Source organism: Oncorhynchus gorbuscha, linkage group LG10 (assembly GCF_021184085.1).
Source record: "Oncorhynchus gorbuscha isolate QuinsamMale2020 ecotype Even-year linkage group LG10, OgorEven_v1.0, whole genome shotgun sequence".
Lineage (NCBI taxonomy): Eukaryota > Metazoa > Chordata > Actinopteri > Salmoniformes > Salmonidae > Oncorhynchus > Oncorhynchus gorbuscha.
In genome coordinates, this window is record NC_060182.1 from 81,188,624 (window position 1) to 81,210,860 (window position 22,237).

Genomic DNA, 22,237 nt, shown 5'->3' on the forward strand with positions numbered 1-22,237 from the left:
CTGGGAGAGGAGAAGGGCTATGAGAGGATAGGGTCTGGGAGAGGAGAGGGTCTGGGAGAGGAGAAGGTCTGGGAGAGGAGAGAGTCTGGGAGAGGATAGGGTCTGGGAGAGGATAGGGTCTGGGAGAGGAGAGGGTCTGGGAGAAGATAGGGTCTGGGAGAGGAGAAGGTCTGGAAGAGGTTGGGTCTGGAAGAGGAGAAGGTCTGGGAGAGATTAGGGTCTGGGAGAGGCTGGGGTCTGGGAGAGGATAGGGTCTGGGAGAGGATGGGGTCTGGGAGAGGATAGGGTCTGGGAGAGGAGAAGGTCTGGGAGAGGAGGTCTGGGAGAAGATAGGGTCTGGGAGAGGAAAAGGTCTGGAAGAGGTTGGGTCTGGGAGAGGAGAAGGTCTGGGAGAGATTAGGGTCTGGGAGAGATTAGGGTCTGGGAGAGGAGAGGGTCTGGGAGACGATAGGGTCTGGGAGACGATAGGGTCTGGGAGAGGAGAAGGTCTGGGAGAGAAGAAGGTATGGGAGAGGGGAAGGGCTAGGAGAGGATAGGGTCTGGGGAGGAGAAGGTCTGGGAGAGATTAGGGTCTGGGAGAGGCTAGGGTCTGGGAGAGGATAGGGTCTGGGAGAGGATAGGGTCTGGGAGAGGAGAGGGGGAGAGGGTCTGGGAGAGGAGGGTCTTGGAGGGTCTGGGAGAGGATAGGGTCTAGGGTCTGGGAGAGGAGAATGTCTGGGAGAGATTAGGGTCTGGGAGAGGATAGGGTCTGGGAGAGGATAGGGTCTGGGAGAGGATAGGGTCTGGGAGAGGGAGGTCTGGGAGAGGAGAAGGTCTGGGAGATGAGAGGGTCTGGGAGAGAAGAAGGTCTGGAAGAGGGGAAGGGCTAGGAGAGGATAGGGTCTGGGGAGGAGAGGGTCTGCGAGAGGTGAGGGTCTGGGAGAGGAGAAGGTCTGGGAGAGGAGAAGGTCTGGGAGAGGAGAGGGTCTGGGAGAGGAGAGGGTCTGGGAGAGGAAAAGCTCTGGAAGAGGTTGGGTCTGGGAGAGGAGAAGGTCTGGGAGAGATTAGGGTCTGGGAGAGGATAGGGTCTGGGAGAGGATAGGGTCTGGGAGAGGATAGGGTCTGGGAGACGATAGGGTCTGGGAGAGGAGAAGGTCTGGGAGAGAAGAAGGTATGGGAGAGGGGAAAGGCTAGGAGAGGATAGGGTCTGGGGAGGAGAAGGTCTGGGAGAGATTAGGGTCTGGGAGAGGATAGGGTCTGGGAGAGGATAGGGTCTGGGAGAGGATAGGGTCTGGGAGAGGAGAGGGTCTGGGATAGGATAGGGTCTGGGAGAGGAGAAGGTCTGGGAGATGAGAGGGGCTAGGAGAGGATAGGGTCTGGGAGAGGAGAGGGTCTGGGAGAGGAGAAGGTCTGGGAGAGATTATGGTCTGGGAGAGGATAGGGTCTGGGAGAGGATACGGTCTGGGAGAGGATAGGGTCTGGGAGAGGATAGGGTCTGGGAGAGGATAGGGTCTGGGAGAGGAGAGGGGCTAGGAGAGGATAGGGTCTGGGAGAGGAGAGGGTCTGGGGAGAGAATGTCTGGGAGAGGAGGATAGGGTCTGGGAGAGGAGGGTCTGGGATAGGGGTCTGGAGAGAGGAGAAGGGTCTGGAAGAGGGGAAGGGCTAGGGGAGGGTCTGGGGAGGATAGGGTCTGGGAGAGGTGAGGGTCTGGGAGAGGAGAAGGTCTGGGAAGGAGATTGGGAGAGGGTCTGGGGAGGAGAAGGTCTGGGAGAGATTAGGGTCTGGGGAGAGGATAGGGTCTGGGAGAGGATAGGGTCTGGGAGAGGAGGGTCTGGGAGGGGTCTGGGATAGGAGGGTCTGGGAGATGAGAGGGGCTAGGAGAGGATAGGGTGGGAGATTATGGAGGAGAGGATAAGGTCTGGGAGATGAGAGGGTCTGGGAGAGAAGAAGGTCTGGAAGAGGGGGAAGGGCTAGGAGAGGATAGGGTCTGGGGAGGATGGAGGTCTGGGAGGGTCTGGGAGAGAGGAGGGAAGGTCTGGGAGAGGAGAAGGTCTGGGAGAGGAGAAGGTCTGGGAGAGGAGAGGGTCTGGGGGAGAGGAGAGAAGGTCTAGGGGAGAGGGTCTGGGGAGAAGGTCTGGGAGAGGAGAAGGTCTGGGAGAGGAGAAGGTCTGGGAGAGGGTCTGGGAGAGGAGAGGGTCTGGGAGAGAGTCTGGGAGAGGAGAGGGTCTGGGAGAGGAGTGGGTCTGATAGAGGGTCTGGGAGAGGGTCTGGGAGAGGAGAAGGGCTAGGATAGGATAGGGTCTGGGAGAGGAGAGGGTCTGGGAGAGGGTCTGGGAAAGGAGAAGGTCTGGGAGAGGATAGGGTCTGGGAGAGGAGAAGGTCTGGGAGAGGAGAGGGTCTGTGGGAAAACCTTCCACATGGATATAAAATGCTGCTCTTTCGCAGCACAGACCGCTGGTGATTTAATTAGAATTGAATTATTAATGAGGAATACTAAAAAATATATACTTTTGGTCATGTAGTGTATGTGGACACCAGCTCGTCGAACATCTCATTCCAAAATTATGGGCATTAATACGGAGTAAATCCCCCTTTGCTATTATAACAGCCTCCACTCTTCTGGGAAGGCATTCCACTAGATGTTGGAACATTGCTGCAGGGAGTTGCTTCCATTAAGCCACAAGAGCATTAGTGAGGTCGGGCACTGATGTTGGGTGATTAGGCCTCAGACTGCATTTCAATTCATCCTAGAGGTGTTTGATGGGGTTGAGGTTAAGGCTCTGTGCAGGCCAGTCAGGTTGTTCCACACCAATCACGACAAACCATTTCTGTATGGACCTCACTTTGTGCACAGGGGCATTGTCATGCTGAAACAGGAAAGGGCCTTCCCCAAGCTCCTGACAAACAATTATTGTGCTGACGTTGCTTCCGAAGACAGTTTGGAACTCAGTAGTGAGTGTTGCAACCGAGGACAGACGATTGTTACGCGCTTCAGCACTCTGCAGTCCCGTTCTGTGAGCTTGTGTGGCCTACCACTTCGCGGCTGAGCCGTTGTTGCTCCTAGACATTTTGACTTAACAATAACAGAACTTACAGTTGACCGGGGCAGTTCTAGCAAGGCATAAATTTGACGAACTGACTTGTTGGAAAGGTGGCATCCTATGACGGTGCCACATTGAAAGTCACTGAGATCTTCATTAAGGCCATTCTACTGAAAATATTTGTCTATGGCGATTGCATGGCTGTGTGCTTGATGTTATACACTTGTCATTAACGGGTGTGGCTGAAATAGCCAAATACACTCATTTGAAGGGGTGTCCACATACTGTTGTATATATAGTGTAGTTTTATGATCTTCTATTAGTAGATCAAATATTTGTAATTTCATTTATATCATGGATGATGCAACGTAGGACCATTTAACAATGCATGGCTATGTAATATGATTTCCCAGTTAATTCAAATGGAATAAGCTGGAAGAAAGAAACCTATTCAAAAATGTAATTTACTCGGACAGTTCTGCCAATTTCAAATGACACTGCAGATATAAAATGTTTCCCATCTACTTGAAAGGTACCATGTATACTGCTCAGGCTGGTGTGATATTCATCTACATGGCACGTTGTGGAGCAACGATATTACAGTGTGTCTATTGTTTTATTCAGCTAGACATGTGGCAGTCAACCCTCCCAGTGTGTTCAGCTGCCTGGTTTATACTTTCCTGTAGGATATACATTTGTGGTTAAACAAACTGTGCTGCTTAGCGATGCCTACCACCCAGCCAAGCACTTCTTCTTGGTCTTCTCACTGAGGCCCAGCCAGGCAAAACAATCCAAAGTTTGGGTTTTTTCTCCCTCACAAAAAAATGGTGGTCTTGGCTGATTGCATTGTTGCCTGTGTTTGTCTGGTAAAGATAAATACCAACCAGGCTTGGAAAGGAGTGGAGCAGTGTGGGCTGGGGGTTTGAACCCTCTCTCCTCTCTTCTCTCTCTCTCTCTCTCTCTCTCTCTCTCTCTCTCTCTCTCTCTCTCTCTCTCTCTCTCTCTCTCTCTCTCTCTCTCTCTCTCTCTCTCTCTCTCTCCCTCCCTCCCTCGTTCTCACCCTCTCTCACTCTTTCTATCTATCTCTCTCTCACTCTCCTCTCGCTCTCTCCTCTCTATCAGATTCCTTCACACTGCATGCAGCTGAGCTTAGGACCCAGGGCTGGGATAAAGACTGTCTTTGTTTGCCACTGAATGGCATTAGCCATGGGCTGCCTATGGGTTGGGAGGGAGGGAGGGAGGGAGGTAGGGGGAGAGAGAGAGGGAGGGAGGGAGGGGGAGAGAGAGAGAGAGAGACAGGGAGAGAGGGGGGAGAGAGAGAGAGAGGAGGGGGAGGGAGAGAGAGAGAGAGAGGGAGAGGGGGGGAGAGAGAGAGCGAGCGAGAGAAGGAAGGAGGAAGATTATTCAACAAATGTCCAACTGAGAGTGGTTGTTAAAAAGAGAATATAACAATATTTTGACCCTGATCATAGAATTTCAAACGAGAAGCTATTGTAAGGAGTTTAGATGTCCACTAGCAAGTTTTTTTTCTCACAAATAAATCAAAGACCCTGCTGTTCTTTTTTTCTATTCCAATCTCTGGGCTGACTGGGCACTTCTTTGTCTATTGATCCTCTTGAGTTTCTCATTAGCACTTTGGAAATCTGTGTAATGCATCCTCTTTGGACAGAATGATGGAGGGAGGGACGGAGAGGGGAGGATTCCGTCTTGCCGTCCACCTAACCTAGTGTTATCACTACTGTCTGCAGTTATGCCAGTGACAGAATTCCCATGGTTCCTTGGGCCACAGGTCAGAATTCACATTGTATGGGCCAATAGCATCCTACACTTCTCTTGACTCAACCTTTTCTCTGAATTCTTGGTTCCCTGAATGATCACATTGTTTATCCAATTTGTTTGCTTCTTTTAAAGGTTTTTTTCGTCTTCTGTGTGTCTTTCATTAAACACAGAAAGATTCCACGCTAGATGAAATCTGGAACAGCCGGTGGAAATTCTCCTGGGTCTGTAGCTGACCCCAGAGTGACTGGGCACCTTGTTCTTTAACACTAAGAAGCAGAAAAAAAGAAACTCTTGACTCACTGGGAGCTCAATGTGAGCCTTCTATACCAGTTGTAAAATGGCTTATTCTTCTGGTCACCATGGTGACAATTAACAGTGTTTCAAGGCCTTTTGTTCCAGACCCGTTTGAGCAGAATTTTTTCAACTGGGGTGATTTTAATTACACACACACACTCAATCACTCAGTCACGCACGCACACACACACACACAACCCCCACTAAACAACTTAGTGCTTCCATTTTTCAAAAACAGTCTAGAATTATATCTGAATCAAGGGTTTGATGTTTACTTTTTCCTCTTAAAGAACACACTGAATATTTCTTCCTGTTCTTTCATGGCTGGAGCTTGTCCATATATCAGGGAGACAGAGCCCCTCTCTCGTCAGCTGCAGGGGCTCTCTCTCTCTCATCAGCTGCAGGGGCTCTCTCTCTCATCAGCTGCAGGGGCTCTCTCTCTCTCATCAGCTGCAGGGGCTCTCTCTCTCTCATCAGCTGCAGGGGCTCTCTCTCTCTCATCAGCTGCAGGGGCTTTCTCTCCTCCTCTCCTCTCCAACTCGTCTTCCTCTCCTTTGACTCTGTCAACAGAAAATTGTAGATAGTGAGGATGTTGGCTTGGCACGACATCAATGAACGCCCCCCGCCCCCAAATTGATGAAGTAATTATCATATTTGTTGGCTTTGTTGGTAAAAGAGATTATATTCCCTATAGAGGATTCTCTTGAGTCAATCTCTACCACCACAACATGCTATTTTGTCAGTTATTCCATTGCTAGGCTTTACAAGCATTGAGATTTACAAGCTTAGTATTTACAAGCACTGGAATGTGTGAATATTCTCACTTAATGTCATCTTTATGATTAATATGTGGTCATGTTTGACCTGTAAGGAATTTGGATGATGTTAAGATGTTAACTGAGTTTTCATAGTGCCTGGTTCATGGTGGCTGGCAATGTGTTAACTATGTAACTGTGTATAAATTCATTTACATACGGAGGCATCCAACTGACTTCATGGAGTCGTACTTCTGTTGTCCAACACATTACAGACTCTGAACAAACTTTAATTTAATAGAATGAAATGTTTATGTATGACTATATTTCTGCTGACATTTCCAGTCTTTTGTACTTACTCATTAATATGTGGAATGAATTAAAGTTTTGAATTCTTGATTATTTTTTCTCATCTTTTTACCACGTGACTCTATTTGTTTTGAGAGCACACAGTTATATTCCTTTGCCCCCACCCGTAATTAGCTGCTTTTGCTAGCACGGTTAGTTCACATGTCCAAAAGCTGGCGCTGGTCCAGGCGAACTCGGACGAATACTTCAAAAAGTTATATTCCAGGTCGAAACTGGTCAAACTAAGTAGAGAATCAATCTTCGGGATGTTATTTACATATATATCCAATAACGTTCCAACCGGAGCATTCGTTTTTGTCTACAGCGTCATGGAACACAGGCGATATCAACAGTAATGTGCTCAACCAGGAACTGGCATTCTGCCAGACCACTGACTCATTCCCCTCCGATCCGGTCATATACTCACACTAGAGGCTTCATTCCATGTTCTACTGACTGTTGACATCTAGTGGAAGGCGTAGGAAGTGCGAACATATCCATATCTTGTTTGGATGTGAATAGGCGATGACATGAAATTCGACCAGCCCCAGAATTTCCACTTCCTGTTTGGAAATTTGCCTGCCCTATGAGTTCTGTTATACTCACAGACATAATTCAAACAGTTTTAGAAACTTCAGAGTGTTTTCTATCCAATAGTAATACTAATATGCATATATTAGCATCTAGGACAGAGTACGATGCAGTTCACTATGGGCATGCAATTAATCCAAAGTGAAAATGCTGCCCCCTATCCCTAACAGGTTTTAAAGCTGTGGTCTCGAATGTTGTGCACAGGTGTACTATATTACTTTGTCCTGTGATCCTTCCAAAGCGACTTTATTTAAGGTATGCAGAACCTTGGCTATTCTAGCGTTGACACAGGCTGGGGGCTGTAACTCACCAGTGCATTCAGTGTAGTTGATCAAAGATCCTTCTCAGCATTAATCTCCCAGTTCTGGATCTCATGCATTTTAATCACTTATCTACTTTATTCTCCTGCAATGTTTTGACTTTCCATCAATGGTGTGCCATTTTTAAACACATGAAGAGTCCTGAAATCAATAGTTGCTGTCAACAAATAAATTGGACCATTTCCCGATAGTTAGACAGTAACACATTTACTTTTACAGGTAGCGCTATTAAACATCAGAAAGGGATGGATAACTTTAGAGGAAGTGTGATACAGTCACCATTTTTTTTAAGTATGAAAAATGGTTCCTGGACTGAGGACAGTTAGAAAATATTAAAATGTGACTGGGCTGTAATGATAACTGACAGCCGAAAACTAGAATCAAGTAGCTACTGATGCAGAAAATGAAACGGGAGGGAAGACTGAGAAATTAACCAAAAAGAAGTGAGATTGAAGAGCTTCAATTTTCATACTGTTACAGTAAGCTTTTCCTCAGCAATTTAACTGAAAATGTCCGTTTTTAAACATATTCCATTCTATAATATGTATAGTTTATATACACAAAATGTGAGTTCTGTCCAATTACATTGCTGTTGAAAGAATGTATTACTGATGTCCTTCTCTGAAGAAGTTCCTTGTTGGTGTATATACACAAACACAATGTACGTTTCCATCCAATTGGCGACAGATTTTCATGCAAATATTCAAAAATCTGCATAAAAACAAAATGCTCATTTTCCCACCAGAGATGTTTTCATCAAATGTATTTGTGTCTAAAAGGCAGTTTGTGATGACTTAGTGCACATACATTTCACAGTTAAACTCCCACGTACTGAGTACAAAATACAAGTTAAATGGGTTTCCATCACATTTTCAACACTTCTGATGGTTTTGACACTGAACATGTTGCATTATCTAGCAAATGTGTCCTGTCTGGTCTTGGCACATGTGCTCCAGCCAACAGCTCGATCGCAGATACAGTGCAGGTATAGCCTACATGATGATATAATTATGGACGAAAGAGTGAGATTATTTTTATTTCTCAAAAGGAAGCCAACTATTGATCATCATGTCATCAGAATAAGACCTTAGATATTTATGGGAAAGGAGCATCAGGCTCATCACTTTGCACTTTCACCACTCTGTGAAGTTCATCGGAACATATTTCATAAGTAGTTCAATAAACGGCATGCTTTCGCAAGTGGGAGGACTACACGACATATCATCGAGTGACTCCAAGTTTACTTCGATGTGATGGTTAATTGTATCAATATTTTCACATAAAGGCATTTCCACCGCCATTCTTCGCATCGTCTAACGTATTTTGTTTTGTCGACATTTGGAAAGTTCACCGACAAAATCAGGCCTGTCGTGACGTTTTTCATACGACATGTAGCTACTGTACTTTAAACATTTGAAGTCAGAAGTTTACATACACCTTAGCCAAATGCATTTAACTCATTTCCTGACATTTAATCCTAGTAAAAATTCCCTGTTTTAGGTCAGTTAGGATGAGCACTTTATTTTAAGAATGTGAAATGTCAGAATAATTGTAGAGAGATTGATTTATTTCAGCTTTTATTTCTTTCATCACATTCCTAGTGGGTCAGAAGTCTACATACACTCAATTAGTATTTTTTATCATTGCCTATAAATTGTTTAACTTGGGTCAAACGTTTCGGGTAGCCTTCCACAAGCTTCCCACAATAAGTTGGGTGAATTTTGTCCCATTCCTCCTGACAGAGCAGGTGTAACTGAGTCAGGTTTGTAGGTCTCCTTGCTCTCACACGCTTTTTCAGTTCTGCCCACACATTTTCTATAGGATTGAGGTCAGGGCTTTGTGATGGCCACTCCAATACCTTGACTTTGTTGTTCTTAAGCCATTTTGCCACAACTTTGGAAGTATGCTTGGGGTCATTGTCCATTTGGAAGACCCATTTGCAACTTCCTGACTGATGTCTTGAGCTGTTGCTTCAATATATCCACATAATTTTCCTACCTCATGATGCCATCTATTTTGTGAAGTGCACCAGTCCCTCCTGCAGCAAAGAACCCCCACAGCATGATGCTGTCACCCCCGTGCTTCACAGTTGGGATGGTGTTCTTCGGCTTGCAAGCCTCCCCCTCTTTCCTCCAAACATAACGATGGTAATTATGGCCAAACAGTTCTATTGTTGTTTCATCAGACCAGAGGCCATTTCTCCAAAAAGTACGATCTTTGTTACCATGTGCAGTTGCAAACCATAGTCTGGCTTTTTTATGGCTTTCGGGTTATGTCGAAATCAGACTCGTTTTACTGTGGATATAGATACTTTTGTACCTGTTTCCTCCAGCATCTTCACAAGGTTCATTTGCTGTTGTTCTGGGATTGTGATAAACAATTATTGAAAAAATGACTTGTGTCATGCACAAAGTAGACATCCTAACTGACTTGCCAAAGCTATAGTTTGTTAACAAGAAATTTGTGGAGTGTTTGAAAAACGAGTTTTAATGACTCCAACCTACGTGTATTTAAATGGATGGAGACCTGCTTACAGACGCAGAGTTAAACACACACATGCTCAGTTTATGGCACAAAATATCAGCACTTGTATTAATACAAATGTTTGTTTGCCTTTGTGTGCAGCAGGGGGGCTGCTGTGTTCATCAGTGTAATGGATGACATTGTCAGTGCTGTGTTCACCAGTGTAATGGATGACATAGTCAGTGCTGTGTTCACCAGTGTAATGGATGACATCGTCAGTGCTGTGTTCACCAGTGTAATGGATGACATAGTCAGTGCTGTGTTCACCAGTGTAATGGATGACATAGTCAGTGCTGTGTTCACCAGTGTAATGGATGACATAGTCAGTGCTGTCTTCACCAGTGTAATGGATGATATAGTCAGTGCTGTGTTCACCAGTGTAATGGATGACATAGTCAGTGCTGTGTTCACCAGTGTAATGGATGACATAGTCAGTGCTGTCTTCACCAGTGTAATGGATGACATAGTCAGTGCTGTGTTCACCAGTGTAATGGATGACATAGTAGTCAGTGCGGTGTTCACCAGTGTAATGGATGATATAGTCAGTGCTGTGTTCACCAGTGTAATGGATGACATAGTCAGTGTTGTGGATCTTGAGCAACTCTGCTCTACAGTATGTACTGTAGTGTGCAGACAATGTCTCAGCCATGTCTCTTTCATGTGTCTGTCCCCAGGGGAACAGTGTGGAGATGAGGATGTGGCTCCCTAAGAAGACACATCTCCTGGGCTGGGCCGAGAGCCTGCGGAGGAGCGGAGCACAGCTGCCCCCGGACTTCCACGAGCGAGTCAATGCCATGACACACAAATGGGACCAGCTACAGGTGAACACACACACAGTACCTCCATTGCACCTCTTCCTCTACTGTTAATGCACCAGGTAAAGAAAAGAGTGAGATTGTTTTTATTTGTCAAAAGGTAGCCAAGTATGGGGCGGCAGGTAGTGTTGGGCCAGTAACCGAAAGGTTGCTAGATCGAATCCCGGAGCTGACATTCTGCCCCTGAACAAGGCCGTCATTGTAAAGAAGAATTGGTTCTTAACTGATTTTCCGAGTTAAATAAAGGTTAAATAAATAAAAAATGAAAAAGGGGACAGAATGGGTCAACATGATGATATGACCTCTTTCTGCCTGCATAAATAAAACAGTTGATCTGCTTGACCACCCAGTCAGTTCTGTTTAGACTCCCGTGCACTAATGCAGGTCAATATCCCACCTAGGAACCTGGTTGCATTCCAAATGGCAGCCTATTTCCTATGTAGTACACTACCATAGGGCTCTGGTCAAAAGTAGTGCACTAAATAGGGAATAGGGAGCCATTTGGGACATTCCGTCCTTTTTCTTAGCAGGGAAACCTATGGAGATTTAGCTGGCTAGCAGGTCAATTGAATTGAGTAAATTAGGGTAAACCCTGGCTGCTACACCTCTGAAATGATGAACAGGCCTGGGGCTCCTTCTCCCACCCCCAAACCCTGTTATCTATGCAACACATACACAATACAAATCAGGCATCACCAAATGCAATACAGTAGGTGCCCCGCCTTGTATACCCCCCCCACCATCCACCCCCCCCCTGTTTAGAGGGGGGCAGCTCATCTTTATACCCAAGATTGGATCTCAGCCAGGAAAGCAGGAGATGGTATCGGATCGGAGACGCCTGACTGCTCTAGTCTTGATGATCCTGTTAATGGTACGACATGGATGGCTTGTTGATCCTTATCAGACCAACTGGGGTTCAACTGTGCATTGCTCTTGTAGGCTAATTTTAGGTTAATCTCTGATCATCTAATCTCTAAACATGAAAAATATGATTGACACTCTCAATTAGCAGGGCATGTTCCTGTTCTAGTACTGGTCTCAGCAGCCTCTCTCTCCTCCCATCCATGTCCTCCCTCTCTCCTCCCATCCATGTCCTCTCTCTCTCCTCCCATCCATGTCCTCTCTCTCTCCTCCCATCCATGTCCTCCCTCTCTCCTCCCATCCATGTCTCTCCTCCCATCCATGTCCTCTCTCTCCTCCCATCCATGTCCTCTCTATCTCCTCCCATCCATGTCCTCTCTCTCCTCCCATCCATGTCCTCTCTCTCCACTCATCCATGTCTCTATCCTCCCATTCATGTCCTCTCTCTCCTCCCATCCATGTCCTCTCTCTCCTCCCATCCTCTCTATCTCCTCCTCCCATCCATGTCTCTCTCTCTCCTCCCATCCATGTCCTCTCTCTCTCCTCCCATCCATGTCTCTCTCTCTCCTCCCATCCATGTCTCTCTCCTCCCATCCATGTCCTCTCTCTCCTCCCATCCATGTCCTCTCTCTCTCCTCCCATCCATGTCCCTCTCTCTCTCCTCCCATCCATGTCCTCTCTCTCTCCTCCCATCCATGTCCTCCCATCCATGTCCTCTCTCCTCCCATCCATGTCCTCTCTCTCTCCTCCCATCCATGTCCCATCCATGTCCTCTCTCCTCCCATCCATGTCCTCTCTCTCCTCCCATCCATGTCCTCTCTCTCTCTCCCATCCATGTCCTCTCTCCTCTCCCATCCATGTCCTCTCTCTCCTCCCATCCATGTCCTCTCTCTCTCCTCCCATGTCCTCTCTTTCTCCTCCATGTCCATCTCTCTCTCTCTCTCTCCCATCCATGTCCTCTCTCTCTCTTCTCCCATCCATGTCCCTCTCTCTCTCCTCCCATCCATGTCCTCTCTCTCTCATCCCATCCATGTCCCTCTCTCTCCTCCCATCCATGTCCTCTCTCTCTCTCCCATCCATGTCCTCTCTCTCTCCTCCCACCCATGTCTCTCTCTCCTCCCATCCATGTCTCTCTCTCCTCTCCCATCCATGTCCTCTCTCTCTCCTCCCACCCATGTCTCTCTTCTCCTCCCACCCATGTCCTCTCTCTTCTCCCATCCATGTCCTCTCTCTCCTCCCATCCATGTCCTCTCTCTCTCCTCCCATCCATGTCCTCTCTCTCTCCTCCCATCCATGTCCTCTCTCTCTCCTCCCATCCATGTCCTCCCAACCTCCTCTCTCCTCCCATCCATGTCTCTCTCTCCTCCCATCCATGTCCTCTCTCTCTCCTCCCATCCATGTCTCTCTCTCTCCTCCCATCCATGTCCTCTCTCTCTCCTCCCATCCATGTCCTCCCATCCTCCTCTCTCTCCTCACATCCATGTCCTCTCTCTCTCCTCCCATCCATGTCCTCTCTCCTCCCATCCATGTCCTCTCTCTCTCCTCCCATCCATGTCCTCTCTCTCTCCTCCCACCCATGTCCTCTCTCTCTCTCTCCTACCATCCATGTCCTCTCTCTCTCCTCCCATCCATGTCTCTCTCTCTCTCCTCCCATCCATGTCCTCTCTCTCCTCCCATCCATGTCCTCTCTCTCCTCCCATCCATGTCCTCTCTCTCTCTCCCATCCATGTCCCTCTCTCTCCTCCCATCCATGTCCTCTCTCTCCTCCCATCCATGTCCATCATCTCTCTCCTCCCATCCATGTCCATGTCCTCTCTCTCCTCCCATCCATGTGTCCTCTCTCTCCTCCCATCCATGTCTCTCTCTCTCCTCCCATCCATGTCCTCTCTCTCTCCTCCCATCCATGTCCATGTCTCTCTCTCTCCTCCCATCCATGTCCTCTCTCTCTCCTCCCATCCATGTCCTCTCTCTCCTCCCATCCATGTCCTCTCTCTCTCTCTCCTCCTCCCATCCATGTCTCTCTCTCTCCCATCCATGTCCTCTCTCTCTCCTCCCATCCATGTCCTCTCTCCTCATCCATGTCCTCTCTCTCCTCCCATCCATGTCCTCTCTCCTCCATCCATCTCTCTCCTCCCATCCATGTCTCTCTCTCCTCCCATCCATGTCTCTCTCCTCCCATCCATGTCCTCTCTCTCTCCCATCCATGTCCCTCTCTCTCTCCTCCCATCCATGTCCTCTCTCTCTCTCCCATCCATGTCCTCTCTCTCTCTCCCATCCATGTCCTCTCTCTCTCTCCCATCCATGTCCTCTCTCTCCTCCCCATCCATGTCCCTCTCTCTCCTCCCATCCATGTCCTCTCTCTCTCCTCCCATCCATCCATGTCTCTCTCTCCTCCCATCCATGTCCTCTCTCTCTCTCTCCTCCCATCCATGTCCCTCTCTCTCTCCTCCCATCCATGTCTCTCTCTCTCTCTCCTCCCATCCATGTCCTCTCTCTCCTCCCATCCATGTCCTCTCTCTCTCTCCTCCCATCCATGTCCTCTCTCTCCTCCCATCCATGTCCTCTCTCTCTCCTCCCATCCATGTCTCTCTCTCTCTCCTCCCATCCATGTCCCATCCATCTCTCTCCTCCCATCCATGTCCTCTCTCTCTCTCCTCTCATCCATGTCTCTCCTCTCTCTCTCTCTCTCATCCATGTCCTCTCTCTCTCCTCATCCATGTCCTCTCTCTCTCTCCTCCCATCCATGTCCTCTCTCTCTCCCATCCATGTCCTCTCTCTCTCTCCCATCCATGTCCCTCTCTCTCCCATCCATGTCTCCCATCCTCTCTCTCTCCTCCCATCCATGTCCCTCTCTCTCTCCTCTCATCCATGTCCTCTCTCTCCTCCTCCCATCCATGTCCCTCTCTCTCCTCCCATCCATGTCTCTCTCTCATCTCTCTCTCTCCCCATCCATGTCCTCTCTCTCTCCTCCCATCCATGTCCTCTCTCTCTCCTCCCATCCATGTCCTCTCTCTCTCCTCCCATCCATGTCCTCTCTCTCTCCTCCCATCCATGTCTCTCTCTCCTCCCATCCATGTCCTCTCTCTCCTCCCATCCATGTCCTCCTCTCTCTCTCCTCCCATCCATGTCCTCTCTCTCTCTCCTCCCATCCATGTCCTCTCATCATGTCTCTCTCCTCCCATCCATCCATGTCTCTCCCATCCTCTCTCCTCCCATCCATGTCCTCTCTCTCCCACCCTCTCTCCATCCATGCATCCATGCCCTCCTCTCTCTCATCTCTCTCTCCTCCCATCCATGTCCTCTCTCTCTCCTCCCATCCATGTCCTCTCTCTCCTCCCATCCATGTCCCTCTCTCTCATCTCCATCCATGTCCATGTCTCTCTCTCTCCTCCCATCCATGTCCTCTCTCTCTCCTCCCATCCATGTCCCCTCTCTCTCTCCTCCCATCCATGTCCTCTCTCCTCCCATCCATGTCTCTCTCCTCCCATCCATGTCCCTCTCTCTCCTCCCATCCATGTCCTCCCTCCTCTCTCTCCTCCCATCCATGTCCTCTCTCTCTCTCCTCCCATCCATGTCTCTCTCTCTCTCTCCCACCCTCCTCCTCCCATCCATGTCCCCTCTCTCTCTCCTCCCATCCATGTCCCTCTCTCCCATCCATGTCCTCTCCTCCCACCATCCATGTCCTCTCTCTCTCCTCCCACCCATGTCCATCATGTCTCTCTCCCATCCATGTCCCTCTCCTCCCATCCTCCTCTCTCCTCCCATCCATGTCCTCTCTCTCCTCCCATCCATGTCCTCTCTCCTCTCTCTCCTCCCATCCATGTCCTCTCTCTCCTCCCATCCATGTCCTCTCTCTCTCTCCTCCCATCCATGTCCCTCTCTCCTCCCATCCATGTCCTCTCTCTCCTCCCATCCATGTCCTCTCTCTCTCCCATCTCTCCCATCCATGTCCTCTCCTCCCTCCATCCATGTCCTCCATCCCATCCATGTCTCTCTCTCTCCTCCCATCCATGTCTCCCCTCTCTCTCTCCTCCCATCCATGTCCTCTCTCTCTCCTCCCATCCATGTCCCTCTCTCTCCTCCCATCCATGTCCTCTCTCTCTCCCATCCATCCATGTCCCATGTCTCTCTCTCTCATCCATGTCCCCTCTCTCTCCTCCCACTCTCATCTCCCCATCCATGTCTCTCTCTCCCATCCATGTCCTCTCTCTCTCCTCCCATCCATGTCTCTCCCATCCATGTCCTCTCTCTCCTCCCATCCATGTCCATGTCCTCTCTCTTCTCCCATCCATGTCCATGTCCTCTCTCTCTCCTCCCATCCATGTCCATCCATGTCCTCTCTCTCCTCCCATCCATGTCCTCCATGTCTCTCTCCCATCCATGTCCTCTCTCTCTCCTCCCATCCATGTCCTCTCTCTCTCCTCCCATCCATGTCCATCCTCTCCTCTCTCCTCTCCTCCCATCCATGTCCCTCTCTCTCTCCTCTCATGTCTCTCTCTCTCCCTCATCCATGTCCATCCTCCCATTCATCTATGTCCTCTCTCTCCTCATCCATCCATGTCCCTCTCTCTCTCTCTCCTCCCATCCATGTCCTCCCATCCATGTCTCCTCTCCATCCATGTCCCCTCTCTCTTCTCCCATCCATGTCCTCTCTCCCTCCTCCCATCCATGTCCTCTCTCTCTCCTCCCATCCATGTCCTCTCCTCCCATCCATGTCCCTCTCTCTCCCATCATGTCCTCTCTCTCTCCTCCAATCCATGTCCTCTCTCTCTCCTCCCACCCATGTCCTCTCTCTCCTCCCATCCATGTCCTCCTCCCATCCATGTCCTCTCCCATCCATGTCCTCCATCTCTCCTCCCATCCATGTCCTCTCTTCTCTCTCCCATCATGTCCTCCTCCCATCCATGTCCTCTCTCTCTCTCCTCCCATCCATGTCCTCTCTCTCTCTCCTCCCATCCATGTCCCATCCATGTCTTCTCTCCTCCCATCCATGTCCTCTCTCTCTTCTCCCATCCATGTCCTCTCTCTCTCTCCTCCCATCCATGTCTCTCTCTCCCATCCTCTCCTCCCATCCATGTCCTCTCTCTCCTCCCATCCATGTCCCTTCTCTCTTCTCCCATCCATGTCCTCTCTCTCTCCTCCCATCCATGTCCTCTCTCTCTCTCTCCTCCCATCCATGTCCTCTCTCTCTCTCCTCCCATCCATGTCCTCTCTCTCCTCCCATCCATGTCCTCTCTCTCCTCCCATCCATGTCCTCTCTCTCTCCTCCCATCCATGTCCTCTCTCTCCTCCCATCCATGTCCTCTCTCTCTCCTCCCATCCATGTCCTCTCTCTCTCCTCCCATCCATGTCCCTCTCTCTCCTCCCATCCATGTCCCTCTCTCTCCTCCCATCCATGTCCTCTCTCTCCTCCCATCCATGTCCTCTCTCTCTCCTCCCATCCATGTCCTCTCTCTCTCCTCCCATCCATGTCCCTCTCTCTCTCTCTCTCTCTCCTCCCATCCATGTCCTCCTCTCTCTCTCATCCTCCTCTCATCCATCCCTCTCTCTCTCCTCCCATCCATGTCCTCTCTCTCTCCTCTCTCCTCCATGTCCCTCTCTCTCTCCTCCCATCCATGCCCTCTCTCTCTCCCATCCATGTCCATCCTCTCATCCTCATGTCTCTCTCTCATCATCCCCCTCCTCTCTCTCCTCCCATCCATGTCCTCTCTCTCTCTCCTCCCATCCATGTCCTCTCCTCCCATCCATGTCTCTCCTCATCCATCCATCTCTCTCCTCTCATCCATGTCTCTCTCTCTCCTTTCATCCATGTCCTCTCTCTCCTCCCATCCATGTCCTCTCTCTCTCCTCCCATCCATGCCCTCTCTCTCCTCCCATCCATGTCTCTCTCCTCCCATCCATGTCCTCTCTCTCCTCCCATCCATGTCCCTTCTCTCTCCTCCCACCCATGTCCCTCTCTCCTCCCATCCATGTCTCTCTCCTCCCATCCATGTCCTCTCTCTCTCCTCCCATCCATGTCCTCTCTCTCTCTCCTCCCATCCATGTCCTCTCTCTCCTCCCATCCATGTCCTCTCTCCTCCCATCCATGTCCTCTCTCTCCTCCCATCCATGTCTCCTCCCATCCATGTCCTCTCTCTCCCATCCATGTCTCTCTCCTCCCATCCATGTCTCTCTCTCTCATCCATGTCCTCTCTCTCCTCCATCCATGTCCTCTCTCTCTCTCTCTCTCTCTCCCTCCCATGTCCTCTCTCTCTCTCCCTCTCTCTCTCTCCTCCCATCCATGTCCTCTCTCTCTCCTCCCATCCATGTCCTCTCTCTCTCTCCCATCCATGTCCTCTCTCTCTCCTCCCATCCATGTCCTCTCTCTCTCCTGCCATCCATGTCCTCTCTCTCTCCCATCCATGTCCTCTCTCTCTCCTCCCATCCATGTCCTCTCTCTCTCTCTCCCATCCATGTCCTCTCTCTCTCTCCTCCCATCCATGTCCCTCTCTCTCTCCTCCCATCCATGTCCCTCTCTCTCTCCCATCCATGTCTCTCTCTCTCTCTCCCATCCATGTCCCTCTCTCTCTCCTCCCATCCCATCCATGTCCTCTCTCTCTCTCTCCCATCCATGTCTCTCTCCTCCCATCCATGTCCTCTCTCTCTCCTCCCATCCATGTCCTCTCTCTCTCTCTCTCCCATGTCCTCTCTCTCTCCTCCCCATGTCCCCTCTCACATCCATGTCTCCTCCCATCCATGTCCTCTCTCTCCTCCATCCATGTCCCTCTCTCTCCTCCCATCCATGTCCTCTCTCTCTCCTCCCATCCATGTCCTCTCTCCTCTCCTCCCATCCATGTCCATGTCTCTCTCTCTCCCATCCATGTCCTCTCTCTCTCCTCCCATCCATGTCCTCTCTCTCCTCCCATCCATGTCCTCTCTCTCTCCCATCCATGTCCTCTCTCTCTCCCATCCATGTCCTCTCTCTCTCTCCTCCCATCCATGTCCTCTCTCTCCTCTCTCTCTCTCATCCATCTCCATCCATCCCATCCATGTCCTCTCTCTCTCCTCCCATCCATGTCCTCTCTCTCTCTCTCTCCCATCCATGTCCCTCTCTCTCCTCCATCCATGTCCTCTCTCCTCCCATCCATGTCCTCTCTCCTCTCCTCTCTCCTCCCATCCATGTCTCTCTCTCCTCCCACCCATGTCCTCTCTCTCTCTCCCATCCATGTCCTCTCTCTCTCCTCCCATCCATGTCCTCTCTCTCTCCTCCCATCCATGTCCTCTCTCTCCTCCCATCCATGTCCTCTCTCTCTCCTCCCATCCATGTCCTCTCTCTCTCCTCCCATCCATGTCCTCTCTCTCCTCCCATCCATGTCCCCTCTCTCCTCCCATCCATGTCTCTCTCTCTCCCTCCCCATCCATGTCCCTCTCTCTCCTCCCATCCATGTCCTCTCTCTCTCCTCCCATCCCCTCTCTCCTCCTCCCATCCATGTCCTCTCTCTCCTCCTCCCATCCATGTCCTCTCTCTCTCTCCTCCCATCCATGTCCTCTCTCTCTCTCCTCCCATCCATGTCCTCTCTCTCTCCTCCCATCCATGTCCTCTCTCTCTCCTCCCATCCATGTCCTCTCTCTCTCTCTCCCATCCATGTCTCTCTCTCCTCCCATCCATGTCCTCTCTCTCTCCTCCCATCCATGTCCTCTCTCTCTCCTCCCATCCATGTCCTCTCTCTCTCTCATCCTCCCTCTCCTCCCATCCATGTCCCTCTCTCTCTCCTCCCATCCATGTCCTCTCTCTCTCCCTCCCATGTCCTCTCTCTCCTCCCATCCATGTCCTCTCTCTCTCCTCCCATCCATGTCCTCCTCTCTCTCCTCATCCATGTCTCTCTCTCTCCCATCCATGTCCTCTCTCTCTCTCCTCTCATCCATCCATGTCCTCTCTCTCTCCTCCCATCCATGTCCTCTCTCTCTCCATCATCCTCTCTCTTCCCCATCCATGTCCTCTCTCTCTCCTCCCATCCATGTCCTCTCTCTCTCTCCTCCCATCCATGTCCTCTCTCTCTCCTCCCATCCATGTCCCTCTCTCTCCTCCCATCCATGTCTCTCTCTCTCCTCATCCATCCATGTCCTCTCTCTCCTCCCATCCATGTCTCCTCCCATCCATGTCTCTCTCTCTCCTCCCATCCATGTCCCTCTCTCCCATCCATGTCTCTCCTCCCATCCATGTCCCTCTCTCCTCCCATCCATGTCCTCTCTCTCTCCTCCCATCCATGTCCTCTCTCTCCTCCCATCCATGTCCTCTCTCTCTCCTCCCATCCATGTCCCTCTCTCTCTCCTCCATGTCCTCTCTCTCTCATCCTCTCTCTCCTCACATCCATGTCCTCTCTCTCTCCTCCCATCCATGTCCTCTCTCTCTCCTCCCATCCATGTCCCTCTCTCTCCTCCCATCCATGTCCTCTCTCTCTCTCCCATCCATGTCCTCTCTCTCTCCTCCCATCCATGTCCTCTCTCTCTCCTCTCCTCTCCCATCCATGTCCCTCTCTCTCTCTCCTCCCATCCATCCATCCTCTCTCTCTCTCCTCCCATCCATGTCCTCTCTCTCCTCCCATCCATGTCCCTCTCTCTCCTCCCATCCATGTCCTCTCTCTCTTCCTCCCATCCATGTCCCTCTCTCTCTCCTCCCATCCATGTCCTCTCTCTCTCCTCCCATCCATGTCCTCTCTCTCTCCTCCCATCCATGTCCCTCTCTCTTCTCCCATCCATGTCCTCTCTCTCTCCTCCCATCCATGTCCCCTCTCTCCTCCCATCCATGTCCTCTCTCTCTCCTCCCATCCATGTCCCTCCTCCTCCCATCCATGTCTCTCTCTCCTCCCATCCATGTCCTCTCTCTCTCCCATCCATGTCCTCTCTCTCTCCTCCCATCCATGTCCTCTCTCTCTCTCCTCCCATCCATGTCCTCTCCTCCCATCCATGTCCCTCTCTCTCTCCTCCCATCCATGTCCCTCTCTCTCTCCTCCCATCCATGTCCTCTCTCTCTCCTCCCATCCATGTCCTCTCTCTCCTCCCATCCATGTCCCTCTCTCATCCATCCATGTCCCTCTCTCTCTCCTCCCATCCATGTCCTCTCTCTCTCCTCCTCATCCATGTCCTCTCTCTCTCTCCCATCCATGTCCCTCTCTCCTCCCATCCATGTCTCTCTCTCTCCTCCCATCCATGTCCTCTCTCCCATCCATGTCCCTCTCTCTCTCCTCCCATCCATGTCCCTCTCTCTCCTCCCATCCATGTCCTCCTCTCTCTCTCCCCATCCATGTCCCTCTCTCTCCTCCCATCCATGTCCTCTCTCTCTCCCACCCATGTCCTCTCTCTCCTCCCATCCATGTCCTCTCTCTCCTCCTCCCATCCATGTCCTCTCTCTCCTCCCATCCATGTCCTCTCTCTCTCCTCCCATCCATGCCCATGTCTCTCTCTCCTCCCATCCATGTCCCTCTCTCCTCCTCTCATCCATGTCCTCTCTCTCTCCTCCCATCCATGTCCTCTCTCTCTCCTCTCATCCATGTCCTCTCTCTCTCCTCATCCTCTCTCTCCTCCCATCCATGCTCTCTCCTCCCCATCCATGTCTCTCTCTCTCCTCCCATCCATGCCCTCTCTCTCCCATCCATGTCCCCTCTCTCTCTCTCCCATCCATGTCCTCTCCTCCTCTCCATGTCTCCTCTCCCATCCATGTCCCCTCTCTCTCCTCCCATCCATGTCTCTATCCTCCCATTCATGTCCTCTCTCTCCTCCCATCCATGTCCTCTCTCTCCTCCCATCCATGTCCTCTCTCTCTCCTCCCATCCATGTCCTCTCTCTCTCCTCCCATCCATGTCCCTCTCTCTCCTCTCCCATCCATGTCCTCTCTCTCTCCTCCCATCCATGTCCTCTCTCTCTCCTCCCATCCATGTCCTCTCTCTCTCCTCCCATCCATGTCCCATCCTCTCTCCTCCTCATCCATGCCCTCTCTCTCTCCTCCCATCCATGTCCTCTCTCTCTCTCCTCCCATCCATGTCCTCTCTCTCCCATCCCATCCATCTCTCTCCTCCCATCCATGTCTCTCTCCTCCCATCCATGTCCTCTCACCTCTCCTCTCTGTCCTCTCTCTCCTCCCATCCATGTCCTCTCTCTCTCTCTCCTCCCATCCATGTCCTCTCTCTCTCCTCCCATCCATGTCCTCTCTCTCTCCATGTCCTCCCTCCATCCATCCATCTCTCTCTCCTCTCCCATCCATGTCCTCTCTCTCCTCCCATCCATGTCCTCCTCCATCCATGTCCTCTCCTCTCTCCATGTCTCTCTCTCCTCCATCCATGTCCTCTCTCTCTCTCCTCTCCCATCCATGTCCTCTCTCTCTCTCTCCTCCCATCCATGTCCTCTTCTCTCTCTCTCCTCCCATCCATGTCCCTCTCTCTCCTCCCATCCTCCTCTCCTCCCATCCATGTCCTCTCTCTCTCCTCCCATCCATGTCCTCTCTCTCTCTCTCCATCCCATCCATGTCCTCTCTTTCTCCCATCCATGTCTCTCTCCTCCCATCCATGTCCTCTCTCTCTCCTCCCATCCATGTCTCATCCTCCTCCCATCCATGTCCTCTCTCCTCCCATCCATGTCCCTCTCTCTCCTCCCATCCATGTCCTCTCTCTCTCTCCCATCCATGTCCTCTCTCTCTCTCCTGCCATCCATGTCCTCTCTCTCTCCTCCCATCCATGTCCCCTCTCTCTCCTCTCATCCATGTCCCTCTCTCTCCCATCCATGTCCCCTCTCTCTCTCCTCTCATCCATGCCTCTCTCTCCTCCCATCCATGTCCTCTCTCTCTCCTCCCATCCATGTCCTCTCTCCTCTCATCCATCTCCTCCCATCCATGTCCTCTCTCTCTCCCATCCTCTCATCCATCCCATCCATGTCCCTCTCTCTCTCTCCCATCCATG

General features: G+C 50.7%; 1 protein-coding gene across 1 annotated transcript in view; it reads left to right on the forward strand.

Annotated features, from left to right (window-relative positions):
* Positions 1 to 22,237, forward strand: part of akap6 (A kinase (PRKA) anchor protein 6) — a 313,910-nt gene that overhangs the window by 237,352 nt on the left and 54,321 nt on the right. Inside the window, exon 10 of the mRNA XM_046367705.1 lies at positions 10,305 to 10,451. Coding sequence (XP_046223661.1) covers positions 10,305 to 10,451 — 147 coding nt within the window. The remainder of the gene's footprint in view (positions 1 to 10,304; positions 10,452 to 22,237) is intronic.